Here is a 24,681-nt window from a genome sequence, read left to right on the forward strand (position 1 = left end):
AACTGTGTGAGAAGTGGGATCACTCACTCAAATCGCATGAGTCTTATGATCATTAAGCATGACATTCCTGAGGTCTTTAGGGGTAGTGTTTCAGATGATATAACTAGTGCCAAAGAATTCCTTACTGAAATGGTATCGTATTCATTTAGTGCTAATTTCTCTACCTTCACAGTTTATTCAGTTTAAGATCTCTTATAACTGTCAGAAGGAGAAATGGTATCTTAATGAGCTCATTTCATACTGTGTGCAAGAAGAGAAAAGGCTGAAGCAAGAAAGGACTGAAAGTGCTCATGTTGTAAGTACCTCAAAAGACAAGGGCAAAAGAAAAAAAAAATCGAGGAGCCCAACAATGAAGCTATTAAGGGTCCAACACAAAAGAAACAAAATCAAGGTGACAATTCTTTCTTTTGCAGTAAGCCTGGACATGTAAAGAAGAAATGTGCCAAATATCATGCTTGACATGCAAAGAAAAGTGTGTTTCTTACTTTGGTCTGTTCTGAGGTCAATTTAGCTTCAGTAGCCAAAAACACTTGGTGGTTAGATTCTGGTGCCACTACTAACATCAGTGTTTCAATGCAAGGTTGCCTAAGCTACCAGAAGCCAATTGATTTTGAAAGATGAATATATGTTAGAGATGATAAATCGGTGAAGGAGGAAGCTATAGGGCATTTTAGATTATTATTATGTACTGATTTTTATTTGGATTTGAAAGACACTCTTGTTGTACCGTCATTTAGACAAAATTTGGTTTCAGTTTCTTATTTGGACAAATTAGGTTATTTGTTTTCATTTGGAAACAATGTGTTTAGGTTGTCTTTTAATTCAAATATTGTTGGAACTAGTTCACTCTTGACTTGTGATGATCTATATTTGATAACGTAGCTTCCGGTGGTGAATCCTTTAATGCATAATTGTGTGGTACTAAGCGTAGAATTGATAATACAAACTCAGGAGCATTATGGCATAAGTGCTTAGGTCACATTTCTAAGAATAAAATTGAATGAATTATGTTAAACAAAATCTTGGATTCCATTGATTTCACAAGCTTTGATGTTTGTGTTGAATGCATTAAAGGTAAACAGACCAAAAGCAAGAAATTAGGTGCATATAGAGCTACAGACGTGTTGGAATTGATACATACAAACATTTGTGGGTCATTTCGTACACCTTTATGGAATGGTCAACAATATTTTATATCATTCATAGACGATTACTCTAGATATGCATACCTGTTTCTTATACATGAAAAGTCACAATCTCTGGATGTGTTCAAAAAATTTAAAGTTGAAGTTGAAAATCAAATCAACAAAAGAATCAAGAGTGTCAGATCTGACCGTGGTGGAGAATACTATGGAAGATATGATGGTTCAGGTGAACAACGTCCGGGGCCTTTTGCCAAGTACCTAGAGGAATGTGGAATCGTCCCACAGTACACCATGTCGGGGTCACCTAGCATGAATGATGTGGTTGAAAGGCGAAACAAAACTCTTAAGGATATGATAAGAAGAATGATTTGTCATTCCAACTTACTATAGTCACTCTGGGGAGAGACACTAAAGACTGTAGCTTACATTCTAAATAGAGTGTCAACCATGGCAGCTGCCAAAACACTTTATGAGCTTTGGGTTGGGCGAAAGCCTAGTCTGAAACATTTTCATATATAGGGATGTCCAGCTGAGGCAAGGCCTTATAAGCCAAATGAAAGGAAATTGGACTCCCGAACAATGACAACTACTTTATTAGTTATTCTGGAAGATCCAGGGGCTATAAATTTTATGATCCCAAATTAAAGGCAATTTTTTAGATAGGAACTGCCACATTCTTTGAGGATATTGAGTTTGGGGGAAGAATAAGGTTAGAGACTTTGTCTTAGAGGAAGAATCAATAAAAATTCCAGAACCGATTTATATAGTTGCTTTTGATAAAGCAAATTTGGAACCTCTACAAGATATTGTTATTGAATCTCCCACTCAAGATAATTTGGTTGCTCATGAAGAACAAACTCAAGATCCTCAAGAACCTATGCTTCATGAGCCAGTACCTTTACGGAGATCTATAAGAGAAAGGAGAGGTGATATTCTAGATGATTATGTGGTATTTCTCGAAGAACATGAGGAAAATAATGGTATGATGGAAGATGACCCAGTCAACTTCCATAAGCCATGCAAGATTCCAACTCAAAAAAGTGGATTGAAGCAATGAATGAGGAGTATAAGTCCATGCAAGACAACAAGGTTTGGGAACTTGTCCCATTACCAGAAGGTGTAAGACCCATTGGTTGCAAATGGATATTTAAGACCAAGCGGGATTCCAAAGGTAATGTGTAGAGGTATAAGGCTCATCTTGTGGCAAAGGGCTATACCCAAAAGGAAGGGATTGAATTTAAAGATAATTTTTCTCCAGTTTCATCGAAATACTCTTTTAGGACAATCGTGACTCTTGTTGCACATTATGATTTGGAGCTTCACCAAATGGATGTCAAGACGACATTTCTCAATGGCAACATTGATGAGACAATTTATATGGTACAACCAGAAAACTTTGTATCAGGAGATCCAAAGAATATGGTTTGCAAACTGACAAAATCCATTTACGGGCTAAAACAAGCATCTCGTTAATGGTACCACAAATTTCATCAAGTAATTATGTCATTTGGTTTCGAGATGAATCTTGTTGATGATTGTGTGTTTCACAAATTCAGTGGGAGCAAGTATATTTTCCTGGTCTTATATGTTAATGACATACTGCTTGCCACTAATGATATAGGTATGTTGCGTGAAACCAAGAGATTTCTATCAAGAAAATTTAAAATGAAAGATCTTGGTGACACCTCCATTGTATTAGGAATTCAGATACACCGAGATTGATCTCGGGGTATTCTAGGATTATCACAAAGGAGTTATATCGAAAAGGTACTTAAAAAGTTTGGCATGTAGGAATATAAATCCAGGGATACTCCAGTTGCTAAGGGAGACAAGTTCAGTCTCAAACAGTGCCCAAAAGGAAATTTGGAAATTCAGAAAATGCAGAAGATTCCCTATGCATCAGCTGTAGGGAGTTTGATGTATGCCCAAGTATGTACGTGTCTAGATATAGCATACATAGTTGGGATATTAGGCAGATATTTAAGCAATCCAGGAATGGATCATTGGAAATCAGCCAAAAGAGTTATGAGGTATTTGAAAAAAAACAAAGTATTATATGCTCACATACAAGAGGTCAGATCAGTTGGAGATCACTGGGTATTTTGACTCAGATTTTGCAGGATGCCTAGATAGTTTGAGATCCACTTCAGGTTATATTTTCATATTAGTTGGTGGTGCGGTTTCTTGGCACAGTGCCAAGCAAACCCTTACTACTTCATCAACTATGACGGCAGAATTTGTGGCATGCTATGAGGCATCAAATCATGGAATATGGCTGAGAAAGTTTGTCACAGGACTGCAAATTGTGGAAGGAATTGAAAGACCACTTAAGTTATATTGTGACATTAAATCAGCTGTATTGTATTCTAACAACAATAGGAGCTCGATCAAGTCGAAGAATATTGACATCAAGTTCCTAGTTGTTAAGGAAAGGGTACAGAGTGGACAAATTTCCATATAACACTTATGAACAAACTCCATGATAGCAGATCCTTTTACTAAGGGACTTCCACCCAAGGTCTTTCATGAGCATGTTGCTCACATGAGTGTTTTACCGTTCGAGGAATCTTTGGTTTAGTGGGAGTTAGTCACTTTTATGTATTTTATGTTCTATGTTAGATTTTATGTATGTATACATTGACTTTTGGATATATTTGGTTATGTGTGTATATATATATATGTGTGTGTGTGTGTGTGTGTGTGTGTTTTATTATTCTGTTATTACACTTTGTATATTAAGGTTATTAAATGATCTCATTGAGGTAAAGTAGGACCAGTTGAAAATAGACGTGTACATGCCATTTTCACGTAATTTTCATGCTACATATTTCATGATGAGTCTATGTCATTTGATTCTGTCAGTATTAGTAATCATTGATGGGTTTAGTTGTGATTGATACAATGAAAATTGTTTTGGTTCTATGTGCAGATGTAATCAATGGACAATATTTTTTGAATATGTTCAAGACATGTAATGACAAATTTTGAGCTCATAAAGTCTAACACATTCATAAGGATTGTAAGGATATATATATATATATATATATATATATATATATATATATATATATATATATATATATATATATTACATAATTGAATGAGTTAGGGCCATTATTTTATTAGCCAAAATATTAAAGTGGTCTAATCAATATAAAATTATGGCTAAGGACATATATATGGTATGAAAGGCTAATTACGCAGATACCATTAGCGATATTATAATTTGATGAGGGCCAAATTATAATGATCAAATTTGGGGTAACTGATGACAGTTACCAATACTAGAGGTTATGATCCCCATTTGTAGAGAGAAGTGACAGAACGTACAATTTGAATTCTTTTTCTCTTTATCCCCATCAGAAGAAAAAATACACTGAAGAACATAAAGCTCTCTACATTTGGAAGATCATAAAACCAATCTTGATCCTCATCAAACTTTCATCACTCCATTATGGCTAATCCAAGTACGCTTCTGCATTTAGTTTTCATCATGATTTTGAGTATGAGAACACGATGGGTTTCATTCATCTTTATGCAGTAATTTCTCTCTACATGGATAGAAAGCATGTGGTTAGGATTGATGATCGAATATTAAAATCAAATTAGGTTGATTGATTGAATCCCTACAAGCCATTTTTATAAAATTAGACAATGAGCTTATTATTCTTATCTAAATTAAGGTTATTTAGTTAACTCTTGGGACTGAATTCAATGATCTCATCTCCTGCAACGTCATCCAACCCCAACAACACCAGCATGTTCGATGAGAATTTCATTATTAGGAATTGGTGGGGAAATTGGGAAACTTGATCCTTTTGAAATAATACCCTTAAATAAATAAAATGCAACCAAAGAGCAAGCCAAGCCAAAAAAGCCAGTAGTTTTATTTGCTATATGAAACTCAACGCTTATGGAAACGAAAAATTGTCACTACTAGAACTACATGATTATTTCACGTTTTATATAACTAAAAAATAATATAATTTTCATATTCAAAATAACTCAAATGATAGCAACGTCAATTTTTCAAAGGTTGTGGTGACAAGGAAATATAAAGTTGATTCAATGGCAAAAGGTAAACAAAAACAGACCGTTTTTAGATTTCAAAATAACTCATTGCTTAAATTTTTGACTTAATTAAGTTTTTCATACCTAGAAAATAGACTATTTTTAGATTGACTTAATTAAGTTTTTCATACCTAGAAAATATATATTTTTTAGATTACTACCTAATATTCATTTTTTTCCAACCAAGTACCTGAAAAAAATTTATGTTTCATTTTACTACATGCTGTTATTCCTCTTCCGTTAAGTGATGACATGACAGATAGAGTGTCATGTCATCAAGCCTTATCATTAACACCTCAACACCATGCCATCACCTTTTTCCCTTTCTCCAATGGAAACGACCACCACCATGTCACTACCGTTGACCATGCTACACCACCACCGTCATCCACTGCCACCATCATGCCGTCCAACACCTTCTCCCCTTAGAGTAGGTACCTTTTGATATTTTTTCTACCTAAAATGCCATCACCCCCATTCTCTCCAGCTCAATCACCCCAACAATGCAAGAACCAATATCTTCCACAAGTTCAAGCGGGACCAAGAGCAACACAAAAAAATAAAATGAAATATTGTTGTTTACTTAAGCTGGATCCAATTCGAAGAGAAGTTGATAGGAAATTAGAGCAATTGGGGTGAGATGATGAGGATGGGGAACTTGGGTTTGCTTACCACTTCTACTCTTTATTCATCACATCGATGTAACAACTCTATGCATGTGTTAATTGTTCCCATGAGAATGAAGCATGATGTAGGTGGTGAGGCGCGACAGCGTGGGAGATTTTGAACCACCCTTGGCTACGGCAACCACTGTGTGAGATGACATATGTGATTATTGCACGCCTCCCCCGCTTCAACTCCCCCGTGTCTCTGCCTTCGCACAAGCAACCTTCTAACACGCCATCTTCATCATTTTTTCACTTTGCAAATCTTTTTTTTTTCTTTTCAAAAGTTTTTTCTAATGCCATATCTAGTCTCATAATCTCATTTGCAATTTTTTTCCTGATTATCTATCTGTTGTGGGTTCAATATTTTATGTTGAGTTTATTGTTCATTGAAGAAAAAAGAGAAGGGGTTAAAGAAAGGGACAAAGTGGGTTTAACATAAATCGAAGAATTTTTTATTTCCATTTAATTTTTTGTTGCTTGCTTCCTCACTCTGTACCCAAAACCGACACTGTTATTTTTTGGCTTCCTTACTCGGTTGGACGACGCGGTGGTGGCATAGCATGATCGACAGTGGTGGCGATTTCCGTTGGAGAAGAGGAGAAAGGGAAGAAGGAGAAGGGGAAGAAGGTAATGACGTGGCGTTGATGTGTCAGTGCAAAGATGCGATGACGTAACACTCTGTCTATCACATCATCACTTAATGGAAGGGGACTATCATGAATTAGTAAAATGAAATATTTTTTTTTCAGGTACATGTTTAAAAAACAAAATGAATGTTAGGTAGTAATCTGAAAATGACCTATTGTCCAGGTATAAAAACTTAATTAAGCCTAAATTTTCCATTAACAAAAAGGTTAAATTAGTATTTTGATTCTTTAATTTATTATTTAGTTTTAATTTGATTTTTTTAATGTTTTTAGGTTTAATTTGATTTTTTTTAATTTTTTAAATCAATTCAATTTAATCTTTCAATCCAAATCGTAAGAAATTACACTTTGTGTCAGTTCAAAATCGTTACTAAGAGGTTTTAAACCATCATAAAATACATATTTTTTTTAAAAATAAATCAATTTTAAAAATTAGAGGAATTAAATTGAATCTAAATAAAATTAAATAACCAAATTGAATTAGTTTTAAAAAATAAAAGATCAAATTAAACAAAAAATTTAAAAAATTAAATTAAACTGAAATAATAAATTAATAAACCAAAATATTAATTTAATTAAAAAACTAATAAACTAATCACTAATATTTATAGATTAAAAAAACTTAGTTATACTGTCACTCAGACGTCAATCTATTGAGTTGCGTTTCCAGATGCTTCTAAATGTCAAGAAGTGATTTGAGAGTAAGGGGTAAATGAGATGTAGGGCAAAATAATAAACTACATGTATGTTGCAAAGGATTTTACAAGGTTATTGGAAATCTCAAGAACCGTGGGTTGCTTGGGGACTGGATGTAGGCACGGGTCGTTGCCGAACCAATATAAAACTTGTGTTTGCTTTCTTCTTCCCTACGCTCTTTACTTTTCCTCTGTGCACTTTTTATTTTCGCTTTACTTTTGTCTAGGTTATTGTTTTTGTTCCTTACTTTCTCATAACTTAGTAGTAAAGCCTAATTGAATCTAGCAACATTAAGAAGGATAAATTTTAATTAGTCAAGACACATTCATAATTAATTCAACCGCCCCCCTCCCCCATTCTTAATTATTCTGAGGCCACTTATTCCAACATGTATATATTTGAAGGTCAGTGAGAGCAAATTTATATTTCTTATTTTGTATGTTGATGACATCTTGCTAGCAACTAATGATCTTGGTCTATTAAGTGAGACTAATAAGTTTCTCTCTAACAACTTTGAAATGAAGGATATGGGTGAGGGAGGCTATGTGATAGGAATAGAAATATTTCATGATAGATCACAAGGACTGTAAGGCTTGTCTCAGAAATCATATATTAATAAAGTTTTAGAGAGATTTAGAATAGATAAATGTTCAGCATCTCCCGTTCCAATACAGAAAAGAGACAAATTTAGTCTCATGCAATGTCCAAAGAATGATCTGGAATGGAAACAGATGGAAAATATCCCTTATGTGTTTGTTGTTTTGGGAGTCTGATGTATGCTCAAACATGCACAAGGCCAGATATTAGCTTTGCAGTTGGTATGCTTGGTAGATACCAAAGTAATCCAGGATTGGATCATTGGAAAGCTTCAAAGAAAGTCTTAAGATACTTGCAAAGGACAAAGGATCTCATGCTTACTTATAGGAGATCTGGTCATCTTGAGGGAATTGGATATACAGATTCAGATTTTGTTGGTTGTATAGATACAAGAAAGTCTACATTTGGTTATATATATCTTTTAGTCGGAGGAGCGATTTCAGGAAAAGTGCAAAGCGGTCAGTCATTGTTGCAACCACCATGGAGGCTGAATTTGTGGCATGCTTTGAGGCCACAATTCAGGCTAATTGATTGCAGAATTTTATTTCAGGACTTGGAGTAGTTGACAGTATTGCCAAGCCGCTGAAAATTTATTGTGATAATACCGCAACTGTCTTCTTTTCTAAAAATGACAAGTATTCTAAAGGTGTTAAGCATATGAAATTGAAATACTTTGTCGTTAAAGAAGTTCAGAAACATAGAGTGTCAATAGAACATATTAGCACTAATCTAATGATTGTTGACCCTTTAACAAAAGGGTTACCGCCCAAAGTATTTACTGGTCATGTAGTGAATAAGGGCATTATGTCTGCTAGTGAATGTTGAATGTTATTATTATTATTATTATTATTAATGTCTATTTGACACTTTGAGCTCATTATTGTGTAAGTTTCTGAAATTTTTGTTTTCTACTTTATGTGTATATGCATGCAAATTATGATGTGGAAAACATATTATGTTTTTGTTAATGAAAGAATGACTTTTGTTTGAACCCATTATGAACTTCTCATTTTACAGTCATATTAAAGAGAAGAATAATATAGTAGTACATGGAAGGGAATATGTTGATTAAATGACATGTAACCGCCATGACTCTTATTGTTTTTTATCTTTAATTATGATTAATGATGGAGCCAATTTATCTAAAGTCTTTCAATGCACATTATGATTTATGTAATTATTAAATCATGAAGTGTTATGGCATCACAAGAGTCAAGTGGGAGAATGTTAGAAAAAAAATATTAAATAACATGATAATATGACTCATGTGAATTAAGGGCCTAAACTTGATTTAATAAAATAAAGGGACCTATTGGCAAATATGGGAAGTTAATAAACGGGAAGTTAGTAAACTTCTGATAACTAACTTGATGAAAGTTTGTTAATAAAAGGCAAAGGGTTCTATGTCTGCCATGAGAGTTTTTTCCCTCTAATTACCCATCAAGAACGTGAGAGGAAAATAAAAGAAGGAAAGAGATAGATTAGGACAAAAAAGATTGAAAAACTTATGTCTTTCACGAATCAAGGTAAGTTTTACTTACTTTCAAACTGTATGAGGGAATCATAGATTCTAAGATCCTTACAATATGTAATAGATTCATTGAATATAAATGTATGAAATCTATAACTAGCAGTTTCTCTTCGGTTTAATTTTCAATTGAAAAACAATTTTTGGGTTTGTATACATATTTTGATTTCCTTTGTTATTGTTAAAATTTCTCACATTGATTAGGAATATGTCGGAATATTCCTTGTAAGAAATGGACAATCATTTTCTCTTACAGTTAGCTTATGGAAGTGAGTTGAATTCAACTCAAATGTAATAATTATCTCATGATATAGTGCTTATTTAACAAAACATGGATTATTGAGCGCAAATGTAATAGAGATTTGTTGGTTGGTTCTCTGTACCTTGTGTTCCAAGTCATGATTTTTCCATTGTTGTAGTTGATAAATTGTGAATGAGATATCTTTCCATGGAAATTTTTGTGCTAACTTCTTTGGTAATTTTTTAATGTTTTTGTTTTCATATAAAGTTAGAATTAAAGGCAAGTTCTCTGGCACAAGGTTGTATCAGTAACAAGTGATTTATCATAGGTTGATTAGTTTAGAGGAAAAAGGAAATTGTTTCAATATTAATGGCTTCCTCTGCTCCTAGTTACATCGCAGTACCTGAAATAGAACCCCAGATTGAGCACATAATTGGCATTCCTAGACAAATTGAGCACAAAAAGTTGTATCAGTATCAAGTGATTTATTGCATGATGTGTTATGCATTTACAAGGTTCCTTCCAGTCTCAGAAAGTTGAATAATAGGGAAGCCTATGCACCACTTTGATCTCAATAGGCCATTTTCACCACAAACAAAGCATAACTAGAGCCAATGCATAAACTGAAGCAAAGGTATTTTCTTGCTTTCTGAGAACGTGTGACAACCAAAAAGGCTTTGGCCAAATATAAAGCCTTCCTCAATGAAAACATTGAGAAGATTCACCACAATTATTCAGATCTAGAGCCAGATAGCATTAGTAATGATGAGTTTGTGGACATGATCTTGTTATTAGACTAGGTCTTCATTTAGGAGCTGTTTTTGAGAAAATGAGAAAAATGATTACATGTTCAGCACATCATGGATTTGCAAGAGCATCAAGAGAAACCAGTTACTACTTGAAAATCAGCCTCCAATTTTTGTCTTAGATAAGTTATATAGAAAGGTTTGTGAGTTAAACAATAGTGTTAGCTTTCTCGAGCTTGTATTTAACTACTTTGAAGACTACTATCCACACAAGTCAACAAGTGATCCAAATAAAGAGATGGTCAAGAACTTCGAATCTTGCAAGCACTTCACTAATTTGGTAAGGCTTTTTTGCCTTCTGGAAAAAGTTCATGGCAAGGAGTGGATGTCATCAGAACATTTCACCCCTTGTGGTAAAAATGAATGTGTCCTTAAGACTGCAACAAAGTTGAATGAGGCAGGGGTTAGCATTGAGAAAGTGCATCCCAGGAGCTTGTTAGAGATAAAGTTTAAGAAGGTTCCAATTTTGATTTGGTATCTATGCTTAGGCTGCAGCATACCATGCTCCATATGTGTCAAAGCTCGTTTGCAAATCCCTCAATTGAAAGTACTCCAAACAACATAATGTGTCCTAAGGAACCTCATTGCCTTGGAGCAGTGCCACTATTCAGACCAACCTCTCAAATGCAACTATGTTTCTCTAATTTAGTCACTGGTTCACACACAAGAGGATGTGGAGTTGTTGGTTGACAAAGAATCATAGTCCATGAACTTGGCAGCCACCATGAACTTGATAAATGGTCTTTGTAAGCATGTTGTGATGAATTGAAATTGCTTTTGCAAAACCTTAAGGAAGCTCAATTATCACCACCATTGTTGTTGGAAGCATTTTATGGGTATGTTAAGGTCAGTGTACTTCCGTGACCCTTGGAGACTCAGCTCTACTGTTGTTGGTGTTGTTATTTTCTTATTTGCTATTATCAACTTTCTTGTGTTACCAATTTATATCATCTAAAACACCCAACTGTTTGTTGTTGTATTTTAATTTGAGGGTTAATTAAGTTTTTAGTCCTTAAACTTTTTCATATTCTAATTTGTAGCCTTTCAAAAGTTTTTAACAACTTTTAGTCCTTCATTAATTTTTCTTCAACATTTTTAATCCCTCTAAATTTGTTTGCCCATTTTTAGTCCATTGTTTATTTCTATTGCATCCACTAAAAGTTGACTAAAAAATTATGAAGGACTATAAATTGAAATATGAAAATTCAAGGGATTAAAAAGTTAATTAACCCTTTAATTAATTACTTCCTTTCCTTGCATCATTGTTCAGCACTTCAGCCAGTAATATATCACGTGAGTGTACTTTTGTGAAATGATATACAAAATGTTCATTAATTTGCTGTATCAGGCCAATATACTCTTTTTTTGCATGACCCTTTGGTTAGGGGAAGTCATTGTTAGGGCCAGCTTAAGGCTCAAGCAGCCCAAGTAAGGGCTTCAGGCCCCCCCAGAAAAAGACTTCAATTTTTTTTAATACTAATATACCTCAAAAAAAATTATTGTAAAATTATATTTAAAAATAAATTTTAATTAAAATATTATAAGTAATTGTTCATCTTTTTATTGGTATTATAAGTAACAATTAATGAGCAACAACTCTTCACCAATATCATAGCTTTGTTTAGAAAAAAGAGATTTAATAGTTAATAGTTAAAGAAATCCAAAAAAATTTCTTTTATTTCTATTCTCTTTCTATTCAATTCTAATTCTGTCTTCTTTTCTCATTGTCTCTCATACTTCTTTGTCTTCTCACCTGCTTCTTCAGTTTACTTTATTATTGTTTCACTTTGACACATTAGCCAATAGCTCCTCAATACCTATTTATTTATTCTGATCACTTATGTGCATGTGTCTCTATTTGGAGAGTAGAGGGAACAATTGGCATTTCTTCCTTTTGAGTGTGTCAATATCAGGTAAAAGCCAAAAATAGAACTTATTGTACTCTTATTTACTCAAATTTTCTTTTGTTGATAATTATTACATACTTACATGTTCCTTTATCAAATTATAATTGTCTTTTCTATTGAAAAGTGTTAATTTAATAATCTAAAATCTTATACATACAGTAATAGTCATATTATTGTATTGACAAATGATAAGTTTTATATATATTATTAAGCTTCTACCCCAAATCCTGATGAATTGCGAGATTGATCTCAAAATAAGATTATTTTTTATTGTTTTATTAATGAATAATGATTAATCTCAAAATAATTTATGCAGGTTTAACAAAAAGGTTGAAATTTGGAAATTAAGTTTAAGCACTTACCAAAGAAGAGAAAGAGACTTGAGACTTCAAGATACTACGATCAAGTTCATTTTCTTGACAACCAGAATCAGGTTTTATTTTTTTAGCTCATTCTTATTTTATATACTCATCTTTGTAGTGTTTTATATATTATAATTTTTAATTTCGTACAAATATATATATAATAAGTATGTCAACTAGAAAATATGAATCAGGTTATTCAAAACTTCAGAAAAAGAGAAGAGTCGAGGCTTTAATTGCATCACAAAAAAGAGCTATGGATAAATTTATAAAAATAGATGATAAAAATGAATTAGAAAATATAGGTGGGTGATCTTTGAATGAACAAGATAACAATTTAGATATAGGTGAAAGCAACAATAGAGAAGTAGTTAGTGATGACGATAATTATAATTCTGATTCTCAAACTCATGATAACGAGGAGGAGATTGGGAGACTAGATGATTCTACTTTTGAAAATATATATGATCCAAGTCAATGAAAGAATATTGATACGACTTTGAGAGATTTATTAGTAGATAAGGACCCTATTAAAGTTATTGATATGGATTTCCCAAAGGATAAATATTCTAGGTACTTTTCTTCATCAAATTACATTCAAAAATTTCCTAATGGAGAGAAACATGAAAGAAAATGGCTAATTTATTCTAGAGATTTGGATAGAGTCTTTTCTTTTTGTTGCAAATTATTTAATGTTGATTCTTGTACAAGTAAACTAGCTAACAAAGGTAGTAAAGATTGGAGAAATCTTAGTGCTAAGTTGAAGAGTCATGAAATAACGAATGAGCATATTACTAACATGAATGCATGGATTGATTTGGAAATGAGATTGGTAAAAAATAAAACAATAGACAAACATGTTCAAGAACAAATAAATAGAGATAGAGAACATTGGAGAAATGTGTTGTTAAGAATTATTGCGGTTGTTGAAACCCTTGGTAAAAATAACAGCCTTCAGTGGAAAAAATGAAAAGATCTACCAAGAAGCTAATGGAAATGTTTTAAGTCTAATTGAAATGATTGCAAAATTTGATCCAATCATGCAAGAACATATTCGTTGAATTAAAGACGATGAAATTCACAACCATTACCTTGGGTATAATATACAAAATGAGTTGATAAATCTATTAGCAGGCGAAATCAAAACAAAAATTATAAAAAAAATTAAGGATGCGAAATATTATGCAATCATACTTGACTGTACTCCAGATATAAGTCATCAAGAGAAAATGTTTTTTGTATTAAAGTGTGTGGATATTTCATCAACTCCAATACAAGTTAATGAGTATTTTTTAGAATTTTTAAAAGTATATGATACAAGTGTAAAAGGTCTTTTTGATGCTATTATAGATGAATTAAAAATTGTTAGACTTGATATTAATGACCTTAGGAGACAATGATATGATAATGGATCTAATATGAAAGAAAAACATTAGGGTGTGCAAAAAAGATTCTTTGAAACATGATAATTTGTTAGATGTTGATAGATTAGATTTATTTTCAAAATTAAATATTTTAAAGGAAATTATAGGATTGGAAAATGATAAACCAATTGATATTCTTAATTATATAAAAAGAATAAATTCTTTTCCAAATGCATATATAACTTATAGAATAATGTTAACGATACTCGTATCAGTTGCTTCAGTTGAAAAGAGTTCTTCAAAGCTAAAAATAATAAAAACTTACTCAAGACCAACAATGTCTCAACAAAGATTGAACGGATTGACATTATTGCCTATTAAAAAAGAAATGTTAAATGAAATTAATAACAACAATTTAATCGATAATTTTGCATCACAAAAAGCCTGAAAAATTAATTTTAAATAAAACACTTGACATTATTTTTATTCTAAATATAAGAGTACTTAAGTTGAAATTGAGATATGGAATAATTTTAAAGATTAAAAGTGAAAAATTTTAGTTGAAATTTGATAAAATTATAAGATACAAGATAAATTTTTTTAAGCAAAAATTAAGGTTTGACAAGAAAATCAAAATAATAAAAATATATTGCATAAGTACTAAACAAATAGAAGCAGTAAATTAGAAACATATGATAATAATAATAATAATAATAATAATAATTAGTCACAATCTATTATTAACATTCGAATATATTTATCCCACTTTTTATACTTTCGGGACTAAATTTTGTATTTTCATCTTTCAGGGACGCATTTATCAGCGAAGTGGGAAGACGAAAAGTCAAAAAAATATTATGACAAATATGCCCCTATATGGGCAATCCACGTTGACAATCATTTCAGTGACAAATTTATTCATCCGTACCACGTAATATACTTTATTAACGGTGACGAATGAAAGTTAATGGTCGCACTTTTTACACTTTCAAGGACTAAATTTTGTATTTTCATCTTTAAGGGATACATTTATCAACAAATTACACATTGAGGAACAAAAGTGACTATTTAACCATGATAATTTTAATAAATTATTTTATGAGTAAATAAAAGGCCTCATTCTTAAATTTGCTGTAGGCCTCTCAAGTCCTTGAGTCGCGTGGCCATTGTGCCAACAATTCCTATGGTTCAAGTTTGGTTCTGGAAGCTGCCAAATTATCAATGTGGAATTGGCTGAAGACTAGAACAAAGGGGTTTGTGTATCCAATCCTATCAGCTGTCTAGCTAAGGGATGAGCTCAACTTGGACTTGAAAGGAATCGCATGGGATACTGAACAGCTGCCTTACATCAGGAACATTGGAGTGTTTTAAAGCCATTACTAATGATGTAAAAGGGGCTATATAAGGAGGGTCTGTGCTAATTATGCAGATTTTCAAAATTGTATCACTCATAACAGTTCTGGAGTCACTCTGTTGGCTTTCAATGTTGCGTGGATGGGGTGGAATCAATGCAATATGCGTGATCGATGAGCAATATAAATATGTTTAGTATGAAGGATTAACAGCTTGAAGAGGGAGTAGCCGGCACGTATGACATTATAAAATGTTGTTTTACCTGGTCCATAATTTGTAAAACAATCTATATTTATCATTTGAGAATGTTTTACACTCTTGCAATATCGAGGTTGGCTTCATTGTAGACACACCTAGCGTTCCAACTAAGCTTATTAATATACTGCTAGCTTTTTTTTTTTCTTGTCACTTCCATCATTTTTCTCCAATTTTGGCTCATCCTTCATGCTGCACCTTGTGTTCCTTCAAATAAAAAATAAGACTATAGGACCATATGATCCAAATACTGTGTACTAAGATTATAGTATCATTATAACTATTCTAGTTTTGTGCTCAGGAAATTATAATTAAACTTCTAACTTCTACAATTACATTACCCCTTAATTACCTTTCAGTTTTGGACATGCAGGAGAGAAGTCGTCTAGATATATTGATCTTATTTATAGAAAATTTTCCCTCATCATTTGATTTTCTTAAAATATCAGTCAACAAAGTGTCTGAGAAAATGATGCACAAAGCTTACACAAGAAAGCAAGAAATTAATCACATTAACCAAGTTTGGCAAGGACATCGTTCAGAGAAGATACAGTAGCAGCATAGTACTTCTCTGCTTCTGGGCTGCTCTTAATTTTTGCTGCATGATCCAGCTGTGAAACAAAAATTAGCTACTTTCATTAATACTCTAATCTCAAATACTAACAAGGACAAAACTTGCATGCATTTCCTTAAGTACTTTTGGTACTGTTCTCCAATTAGAATTAGAATTTCACCTTGATAATCTATGTTTATCTTTAATGCTAACTTTATTGTGTAGATTACCAAGGAGAAACTTCAACTCTAATAGCAGAACAGACCAAAAATTACCTAAAGCACTATGGGGTTAATTAATTATCTCCTCTTTTTTTTCTGTGTTTCGACTTACATTGCTGATATCCTGGAAGAGCTTGCCAGTGAGTTCCTTGAGTGATTTCTTCTCATCCTTAGGCTTTCCAGCAATGACAGTGTTGAGATCAAAGCGCAAATACTCAGCCCTGAGACGCAGATCATTCTGAACATATGGCCAAGCCTTCTTTTCAATCAACTTCTTAACACCAACAATCTCCTTGGCTGATTCCTTTGCCCTTTGTGCAGCCTCAGTAGGAGACAATGGTTGAAGGAAGAACCTATCTTTCAATGGCAGCTGAAGGTCTCTTGCTTCATCTGAGTTCAACGTTCCAGCTGCCATATTCCATAACACACCCACCATGGTTATAATTATAATATCTTCAAACTACATTCTTTATGTCCCTAATAACAACCCCACTTCAAGAATTCTTTCTTTTCTTCTTTTGTTTTCGTTGTCTTTGCCTCTAACCCTTTATCATAAATGAAATCTACCTCTAAAATCAAACTCAATTCTACCTCAAACTTTTCCACCCCATTTCTATTTTTCTTCTCTCATCATATAATGCAACATGCACGACCTATTTTCTGTTCAAAACTTGCTGTCCCGTGGTACAATACTACTACTATGTCACAAAACCCCTTTTTCAGATTTTTGCTGGTTTCCTATCTTTCCCTCTAAAACCAATTTCAATTCTATCTCAAAACTTCTCTACCCCAATTTCCATGTTTCTTCCCTCAAGCCCTCGTCTTTTAATGCAACATCCATGACCCATTAATGATTTTCACTAGACAAGTTATGATCATTGCATAGACATTTGCACACATGTACATCAAGTAAGAAATAAAAGGCAAAAAGGAGTTAATCTAAACTAATCAGTCGCATGAATAATCAAATCAAAATTAAATACAAATTTGAAAAAGTTCAGTTTTAAAGAAATTATTTTCCAAGTTCTGTAAAGAAATCAGCAAGAGAGAGAGATCAATTTTCATGCACTATCAGTAGAGATTTTTACACTCTCAACTAATCATCATTTCTTCAAAATGGATTGAATTGAATTGTAAGAGAAGAGGGAGGGAGAGAGAGAGAGACACATACGCAATCCACCAGAAGGTGGGGGAGGTGGTCCAACTTTGATAGATTTGGCATCAGCAAGCACAGCTTGAACAAAAGAGCCAGTGGCCAAACCAGCAGCAACAAGTGAAAGCACTGCCCTACGGCTGCTTTGTACCTCACCACTCACTTGTTGTTGTTGTGCTCTAACTGTGAACCCTGCACGTGTGACTGAGGCCACCCTGCTTCCACTCCCCACATTCAAGCGTGTGGAGCCACTCACCTGAAGGCTACCTTCCAACACAGCCTGAGAGGAACCACGCAAGCCAGCCATTGATGCCATTGCTTGAGCCATTCTCTTTGATCCTTCCTTAGTAGCTAAGTTTTTCTTCCCTTGTAGTAGTACTTCGTTTTTGTGGAATGTGACAAGAGTGAAAGAGAAGCATGAAATATTATAATTTGGTTTTGTGGCTACAAGTGTTGGTGTGGGGGATCATGATGGGTGTGTGTGTGATCATGAGAATGCCTTATCTCATTATTTTCCACTTGGATAAGTTGGATGTGGTCTTGGCCAATCATGCTCCATGATTTGTGCTGCACCATGACATGCTGGATTCTGTGTCCAACGTGGACTTTTACCACTATGACATGTGGATTTCCGAGATTATTGAATAACTTTTTTTTCCTTGTATACATACTTTTAGTTTCAGAAAAAAAAAAATCCTGCAATTGTTTCTTATTATGTAGTATACTTTAATTATTAAAAAATATTAAATAATACAAGACAAATTAATAATTCAAGAATCATCATAGTTTTAACTAATTTTTACATTATCCTTAATTAATTGTTATTAATTTCTTTTATAAATTAAAAAATTTGGATATGTATCACACAAAGATCAGTTATAATCAGGGCATATTTAAAGATCCAAAATTACTTAATAATTTTTTCATTTAACACATTTTATATTATTCATTGAAATTTATTTAAAATCATAAAATTACGTGAATTTCGTTTTTTATTTAATTAAGAGTTTATTAGAAAGTATATTAAAAAAAATAACTTGTAAAAATATTATAAAAAAATATATTTAAGAATGTATTATATCACTCATCATACTAATATATTTATGACTTTTTAATCCATTGTTCTCACTTTCACTTGTTGAAACTTGAAAGCTCAACAAATTGACTAATGTTGACGTCGTCCAATCAGCTAGCTACTTGAGAGAAAGAAAAAAAAAACGTATATAGATAAATTACTGTGCATCACTATCAATTATAAGTATTTTATTTAACAGTTCACAAGTACATAGATATCTTTTGAGAAAATAAATATGTGCATTTTTTATATAATATTTCATAATTTACACATTTGAATTTAAATAGAGTATATGCTAGTGGTAATATTTATTCGTAATAATTAAAAACTTATTGAATAAACCAATGTTTTAAGAACTAGATCAATATATATAACATAATTTAATTATTCAATACTCCAAATTTAAAATAATTGTCTAGAAAGTACCTAATATCTTAAATAATAATATTCATGACAATACAAGTTCATAAATAAGTTCCAAACATAAACAAACATTTGATTTCTTTAAATTAAAATAAACATAAGCTCGAAAAAATTAAGAATTTATAGCCAAGGAATCAAAGTTAGGTCAACTTCAGGTGCTGTTTCTTCATCAAACTCATCAAAGAAATTTGAAGCTTATATAAGTTATGCCAAAGAACAACTAATTAGTGCAACAGAAGCAAGACACGGCAAGAAATTAAAAACCCAATCCACAAAAATTGAAACAAGAACTAGCATAAACTCCTTCATCAATATAGAAAGTTAAATCAAACTAAAATTGTAATTGTTGGTGAAGTAAAGAAGTACCTGACCAAGCCAATAACGAATGCCCGGCCAAGGATGTTATAGGAAATGAAAATGGTGGATTTGGAAAATGCACGTGACACACCAGTGTTGTGTTGGACTTGGTCAAACAACCCAATAAAATGAATGAAGCATATATCATTCTTTTATGGAGAAAAAAAAAACAGAAAAACATTATAGTATTAGATAGAATAAAAATAGAAAAAGAAATGAATGAAATGTAATTTTTCTAGGCATGTATAAATACCACCTTACTATAATTACTATACAATCAATTTCAACATGAGAGAGAGAGAAAAAAAAATATAAATATATATTTTCTAGGTGTAATTGGGTTGTGAGTTGAGTGTTTTGTAAACATCTATCATATAATTTTCTCTTTCAATAAAAGGTTTAAAGCAACCTAAAGACGTACGCATAATTGATTGAACTCCGTTATCAATTTTGTGTGTGCTTATTCCACATTTATTTTGTTTCTTGCAAATTTGATTATAAGAAATTAGTGTAATTTCCCAACAACTGGTATTAGAGCTTTGGTTGTTATTTTTGTCAATTATTATAAAAAATTCAAAGGGAGTTAGATTTGAGTGGGAGCAATGGCTGCAGAAGAATGAAAGGTGAAAATAAAGAACTTTGATAGTGCGGACTTTGGCTTTTGGAAGATGCGAATCAAAGGTTATCTATATTAGAAAAAGTTGTATCAACCTCTCTCGGGAAATCAATTGGAGGGCATGAAGGATGAAGATTGGGCTCTTCTTAATAGACAAGCCCTCGAAGTTATCCAATTGACGTTATCTCGCAATGTTGCTTTCAACATTGCAAAAGAAACAACCATGGTGGATCTTATGGAGGCTATTTCCAATATGTATGAAAAGTTGTCAGCCTCAAACAAAGTTCATTTGATGAGGAGGTTGCTTAATTTACGGATGTTAGAAGGCGCATCAGCAACGCAACATCTCAATGAACTCAATATAGTCACAGCCCAATTAAGTTCAGTTAGAACTGAATTCGATGAAGACGTATACCAGCATTGATACTTTTGTCTTCTCTACCCGAATGTTAGAATACTACTATCACAAGCGTGAACAGCTCATCGGGAAGTAATAAGTTGAGGTTCAACTGTGTTCATGATCTGGTTTTCAGTGAAGAGATCTAGCAGGGAAAGTCGAGTAAATCGTCAACCTCTTTAGTTTTGCATATAGAGTCAAGAGGAAGAAATTCAACCAGAGGATATGGATGTGGAAAATAAAAAGACCATAGGAGGTCCAAATCCAAGAATCATCGAAGTTCCCACAACTTGAAGTCTATCGAGTATTGGAATTGTGGAAACACCGGGCATTACAAAAACCAGTGCAAGATTGCATCAAAGATTCAAGAGGAGAATGTTGAGGCAAATGTTATTGTTGGATCAAGTGATCTCAGAATAATTAAGAAGGGGGGTTGAATTAATAATTAATGTGTCTTGACTAATTAAAAATTTATCCTTCTTAATGTTAGTAGATTTAACTAGGCTTTTACTACTAAGTTAAGAAAGTAAAGAACATAAACAATAATTTAACCAAAAGTAAAAGCGGCAATTAAAAGTACACAGCGAAAATTAAAGAGTGTAAGGAATAAGAAGACAAACACAAGATTTATACTGGTTCGGCCACAATCCGTGCCTACATCCAGTCCCCAAGCAACCAACGATTCTTGAAATTTCTTTCAACCTTGTAAAATCCTTTACAAGTCAAAGATCCACAAGGGATGTACCCTCCCTTGTTCTCTTTGAACAACCAAGTGGATGTATCCTCCACTTGAACTGATCCACAAGAGATGTACATTCTCTTGTTCTCAGTATAACAACCCAAGTAGATGTACCCTCTACTTGTACCACAAAGGATGTATCCTCCAATGTGTTAGGACAAAGAATTCTCAGGCGGTTAGTCCTTTGAATCTTTGTAAGGGAAAACAAAAGATATCTCAGGCGGTTAGTCCTTTGAAATCTTTTGTTTAAGGGGAAGGGAAGAATCAAAAGAATTCTCAGGCGGTTAGTCCTTTGAATTGTCTTGAAAGAGGGAGAAGAGAGACACAAAAGAACTTAGGCGATTAGTCCTTGAACTCTTTTGGCAAGAGGGAGAAGTGAATGAAGAAGAAGAGTAACACAAGTTTTTGGTCAATGAACTTTTCTTGAAAGAGAAAGTATTGAACAAAAATTCTTAGAAAGATAAAGAGAAATGAATCAGAAAGTTCTGTAAAAAAATGTTACTTGAAATTCATGCCATGGTCACATATTTATAATCATTTGATGACTCAAGTTAAAGTTTGTGACTCTTGGAAATTTCTTTAAAACTAGTCATCTTTTAAAAAATTGTGACTCTTTTGAAAACTAGTCACTTAAAAAGTTGTGACTTTTGAAAAAATCTTCAGAAACAAGTCACTTTAAAAATTGTGACTTTTGGAAATTTATTTTTCGAAATTAGTCACTGGTAATCGATTACCATTATAGTGTAATCGATTACACATCAAAAGATGTGACTCTTCATGTTTAAATTTGAAAATCAAAACGTTTAGATACTCTGGTAATCGATTACAAGCATTGTGTAATCGATTACACAAGTTTGAAATGGTTTGAAAATGTTTTATCACAAGTTGTGACTCTTGAAATTTGAAATCTAACGTTTTAAAACATTGATAATCGGTTACATGATTATGGTAATCGATTACAACTTTGTAAATCAGTTTTGAAAACAATGTTGGCTACTGGTAATCGATTACCAGAAAGTAAAACTCTTTGGTAAAAGATTTTGTGAAAAATTCTTGTGTTACTCAATGTTTTTGAAAAACTTTTTTAGTACTTATCTTGATTGAGTCTTCTCTTGATTCTTGAATCTTGAGTCTTGAATCTTGATCTTGATTATTCTTGAATCTTGATTCTTGAAACTTGATTATTCTTGAATCTTGATTCTTTGAAACTTGATTCTTGAAGCTTTTTGACTCCTGATTCTTTGGAACTTGCTTAACTCTTGATTCTTTGGCATCATCAAAATAATCTTGAAAGTCATTGCTTCCACAATCTCCCTTTTTTTGATGATGACAATCCTGAAATCAAAAGAATAGATACAAGTTTTGTTCTACCGTTCACTCATCTTTTTCTCCCCCTTTCTTTTTGAATTTATGCTTAATTTTAAAACTTTTGAAAATATAATATATTGATTTCTAAAATACCCATTTTTCTCTCCCCCTTTGACAACATCTAAAAGGCCAAAGTGCATAAAACATGAATAATTTGAAACATACACAAAGCATAATTTGTAAAATAAACATAAATGATTTTAAAACATATATAAAGCATAATTTGAATAAAACCAATTTGAGATGCAAACCACTTAGTCATATATCACAAACCATAAACATCATGTTCAATCATACTAAGCAAATATTAAAAGAAATACTAAGTGTTCAAATGTCATACTAATAAAGCCAAATACATGGCTAGAAATCAAAATACTAATAATAATAGTAATGTCTAAACTGATGGTGGTGGTGGAGGTAAATCAAGGCAGTCGTGAATGATGGTGACATCTTCTTCAACCTTTGCAATCCTTGAGTTCATCTCCTCGAATCGTGTGTCCACTTGAAGTTCCAAGGAGTCAAACCTCTCACCAACATAGGTTTGAAGTCCATTAAACCTGTCCAAAATACTCTTAAGGAGAGAAGAGTCCTCTTCAAACCTGTCCAAGGGATGAAGATTATGCACTCAAAGGGGAAATTACCAAGACTTCAATCAGTTGAAATTGACATGTGCGAAAACTGTATATTTGGAAAGTAGAAAAAAGTTAGCTTTCAGACAAATAGAAGAACCCCAAAGAAGGAAAAACTCAAGCTTGGTCACTCTAATGTTTGGGGACCAACATCTGTATCATAAGTTGGTGGGAAACAATACTTTGTGACTTTTGTAGAAGGTATAGGTTTACTTTCTAAAACACAAGTCAAAAGTATTTAAGGCTTTTAAGATCTAGAAAGCCATGGTTGAAAATGAGACATGGTTGAAGATCAAAACGCTCAAAACTGACAATGGTGGTAAATATGAAGACACAAAATTTAAGAGGTTCTGCTATAAGTATGGAATCAAAATGAAAAGGATTGTATCAGGTACTCCTCAACAAAATGGTGAAGCTGAGCATGTGAACAGAGAACATTGACCTAAAGAGCTAGAAGCTTGCATGTCCAATTAGGCCTACCAAACCAATTTTAGGCAGAAGCTATCAACACAACAACTTACTTGATTAACCGAGGTCCATCAGTACCATTGGAACATAGAATACCATAAGAGCTATGGAGTGGGAAAGAGGTAAAACTTACAGATTTTAAAGTTTTTGGTTGTGTAGCTTATGTACATATTAGTGATCAAGGTTGAAATAAACTTGATCCCAAATCAAAGAAGTTCACTTTCATTGGTTATGGTGAGGATGAGTTTCACTACCGCCTTTGGGATAATGAAAACAAAAAGATGATTCGTACTAGAGATGTGATCTTTAATGAAAAAGTAATGTACAAGGACAAACATAACAAAAACACTAACAACTCAAAACAAAGTGAGCCAATGTATGTAGAGGTGGATGATGTCCCAGAAACTCCTGTAATTGAAAGTCCTCAGCTAGAGGAATCAATGGAAGATAATAGTGAACAATAACTCGATATGCTAGAGCATTCTACTCCAACTCCAATATTACGAAGGTCTTTTTGACCTCATGTTCCTAACAGGAAATACATGAATTATATATTATTGACTAATGAAAGTGAGCCTAAAAACTATGATGAAGCATGTCAAATTATATATGCTAGCAAGTAGGAGCTTCCCATGAAAGATTAGATGAAATCTTTAATCTCTAATCAAGCATGGGAACTAGCTACTTTACCCATGGGAAAGAAAGCACTTCACAACAAATGGATTTATCGAGTGAAGAAGGATCATGATGGCTCCAAGAGATACAAAGCCCAACTAGTTGTCAAAGGATTTCAGCAAAAGGAAGGAATTGACTACACTAAAATCTTTGCTCTAGTTGCGAAACCAAATACTATCAGATTCGTCTTAAGCATTGTTGCTAGTGAAGAGCTCTACCTTGAGTAATTGGATGCGAAAAATGCATTTCTTCATAGAGACTTAGATGAGGATATTTACATGCACCAACCTGAAGGTTTCTTAGATAAAGGGAAGAAAAATATGGTGCATATTAAAGAAGAGCTTGTATGGCCTGAAACAAGCTCCAA

The 24,681-nt window shown here is 32.9% G+C and overlaps 1 protein-coding gene and 1 pseudogene across 1 annotated transcript; one reads left to right on the forward strand and one right to left on the reverse strand.

The window, feature by feature from the left end:
• Nucleotides 1–9,962: 9,962 nt before the first annotated feature.
• Nucleotides 9,963–11,354, forward strand: LOC114420361 (annotated as a pseudogene).
• A 4,661-nt stretch (nucleotides 11,355–16,015) lies between these two features.
• On the reverse strand, nucleotides 16,016–18,022 carry LOC114418752 (oxygen-evolving enhancer protein 3-2, chloroplastic-like). The gene is made up of 3 exons (XM_028384246.1): nucleotides 17,586–18,022; nucleotides 16,527–16,822; nucleotides 16,016–16,251 (listed from the first exon to the last, which is right to left on the reverse strand). The coding sequence occupies exons 1-3, from the start codon at nucleotides 17,893–17,895 to the stop codon at nucleotides 16,153–16,155; spliced, it is 705 nt and encodes a 234-aa protein (XP_028240047.1). The 5' UTR covers nucleotides 17,896–18,022; the 3' UTR covers nucleotides 16,016–16,152.
• Nucleotides 18,023–24,681: the final 6,659 nt, after the last annotated feature.

This window comes from Glycine soja, chromosome 7, assembly GCF_004193775.1.
Source record: "Glycine soja cultivar W05 chromosome 7, ASM419377v2, whole genome shotgun sequence".
Taxonomy (NCBI): domain Eukaryota; kingdom Viridiplantae; phylum Streptophyta; class Magnoliopsida; order Fabales; family Fabaceae; genus Glycine; species Glycine soja.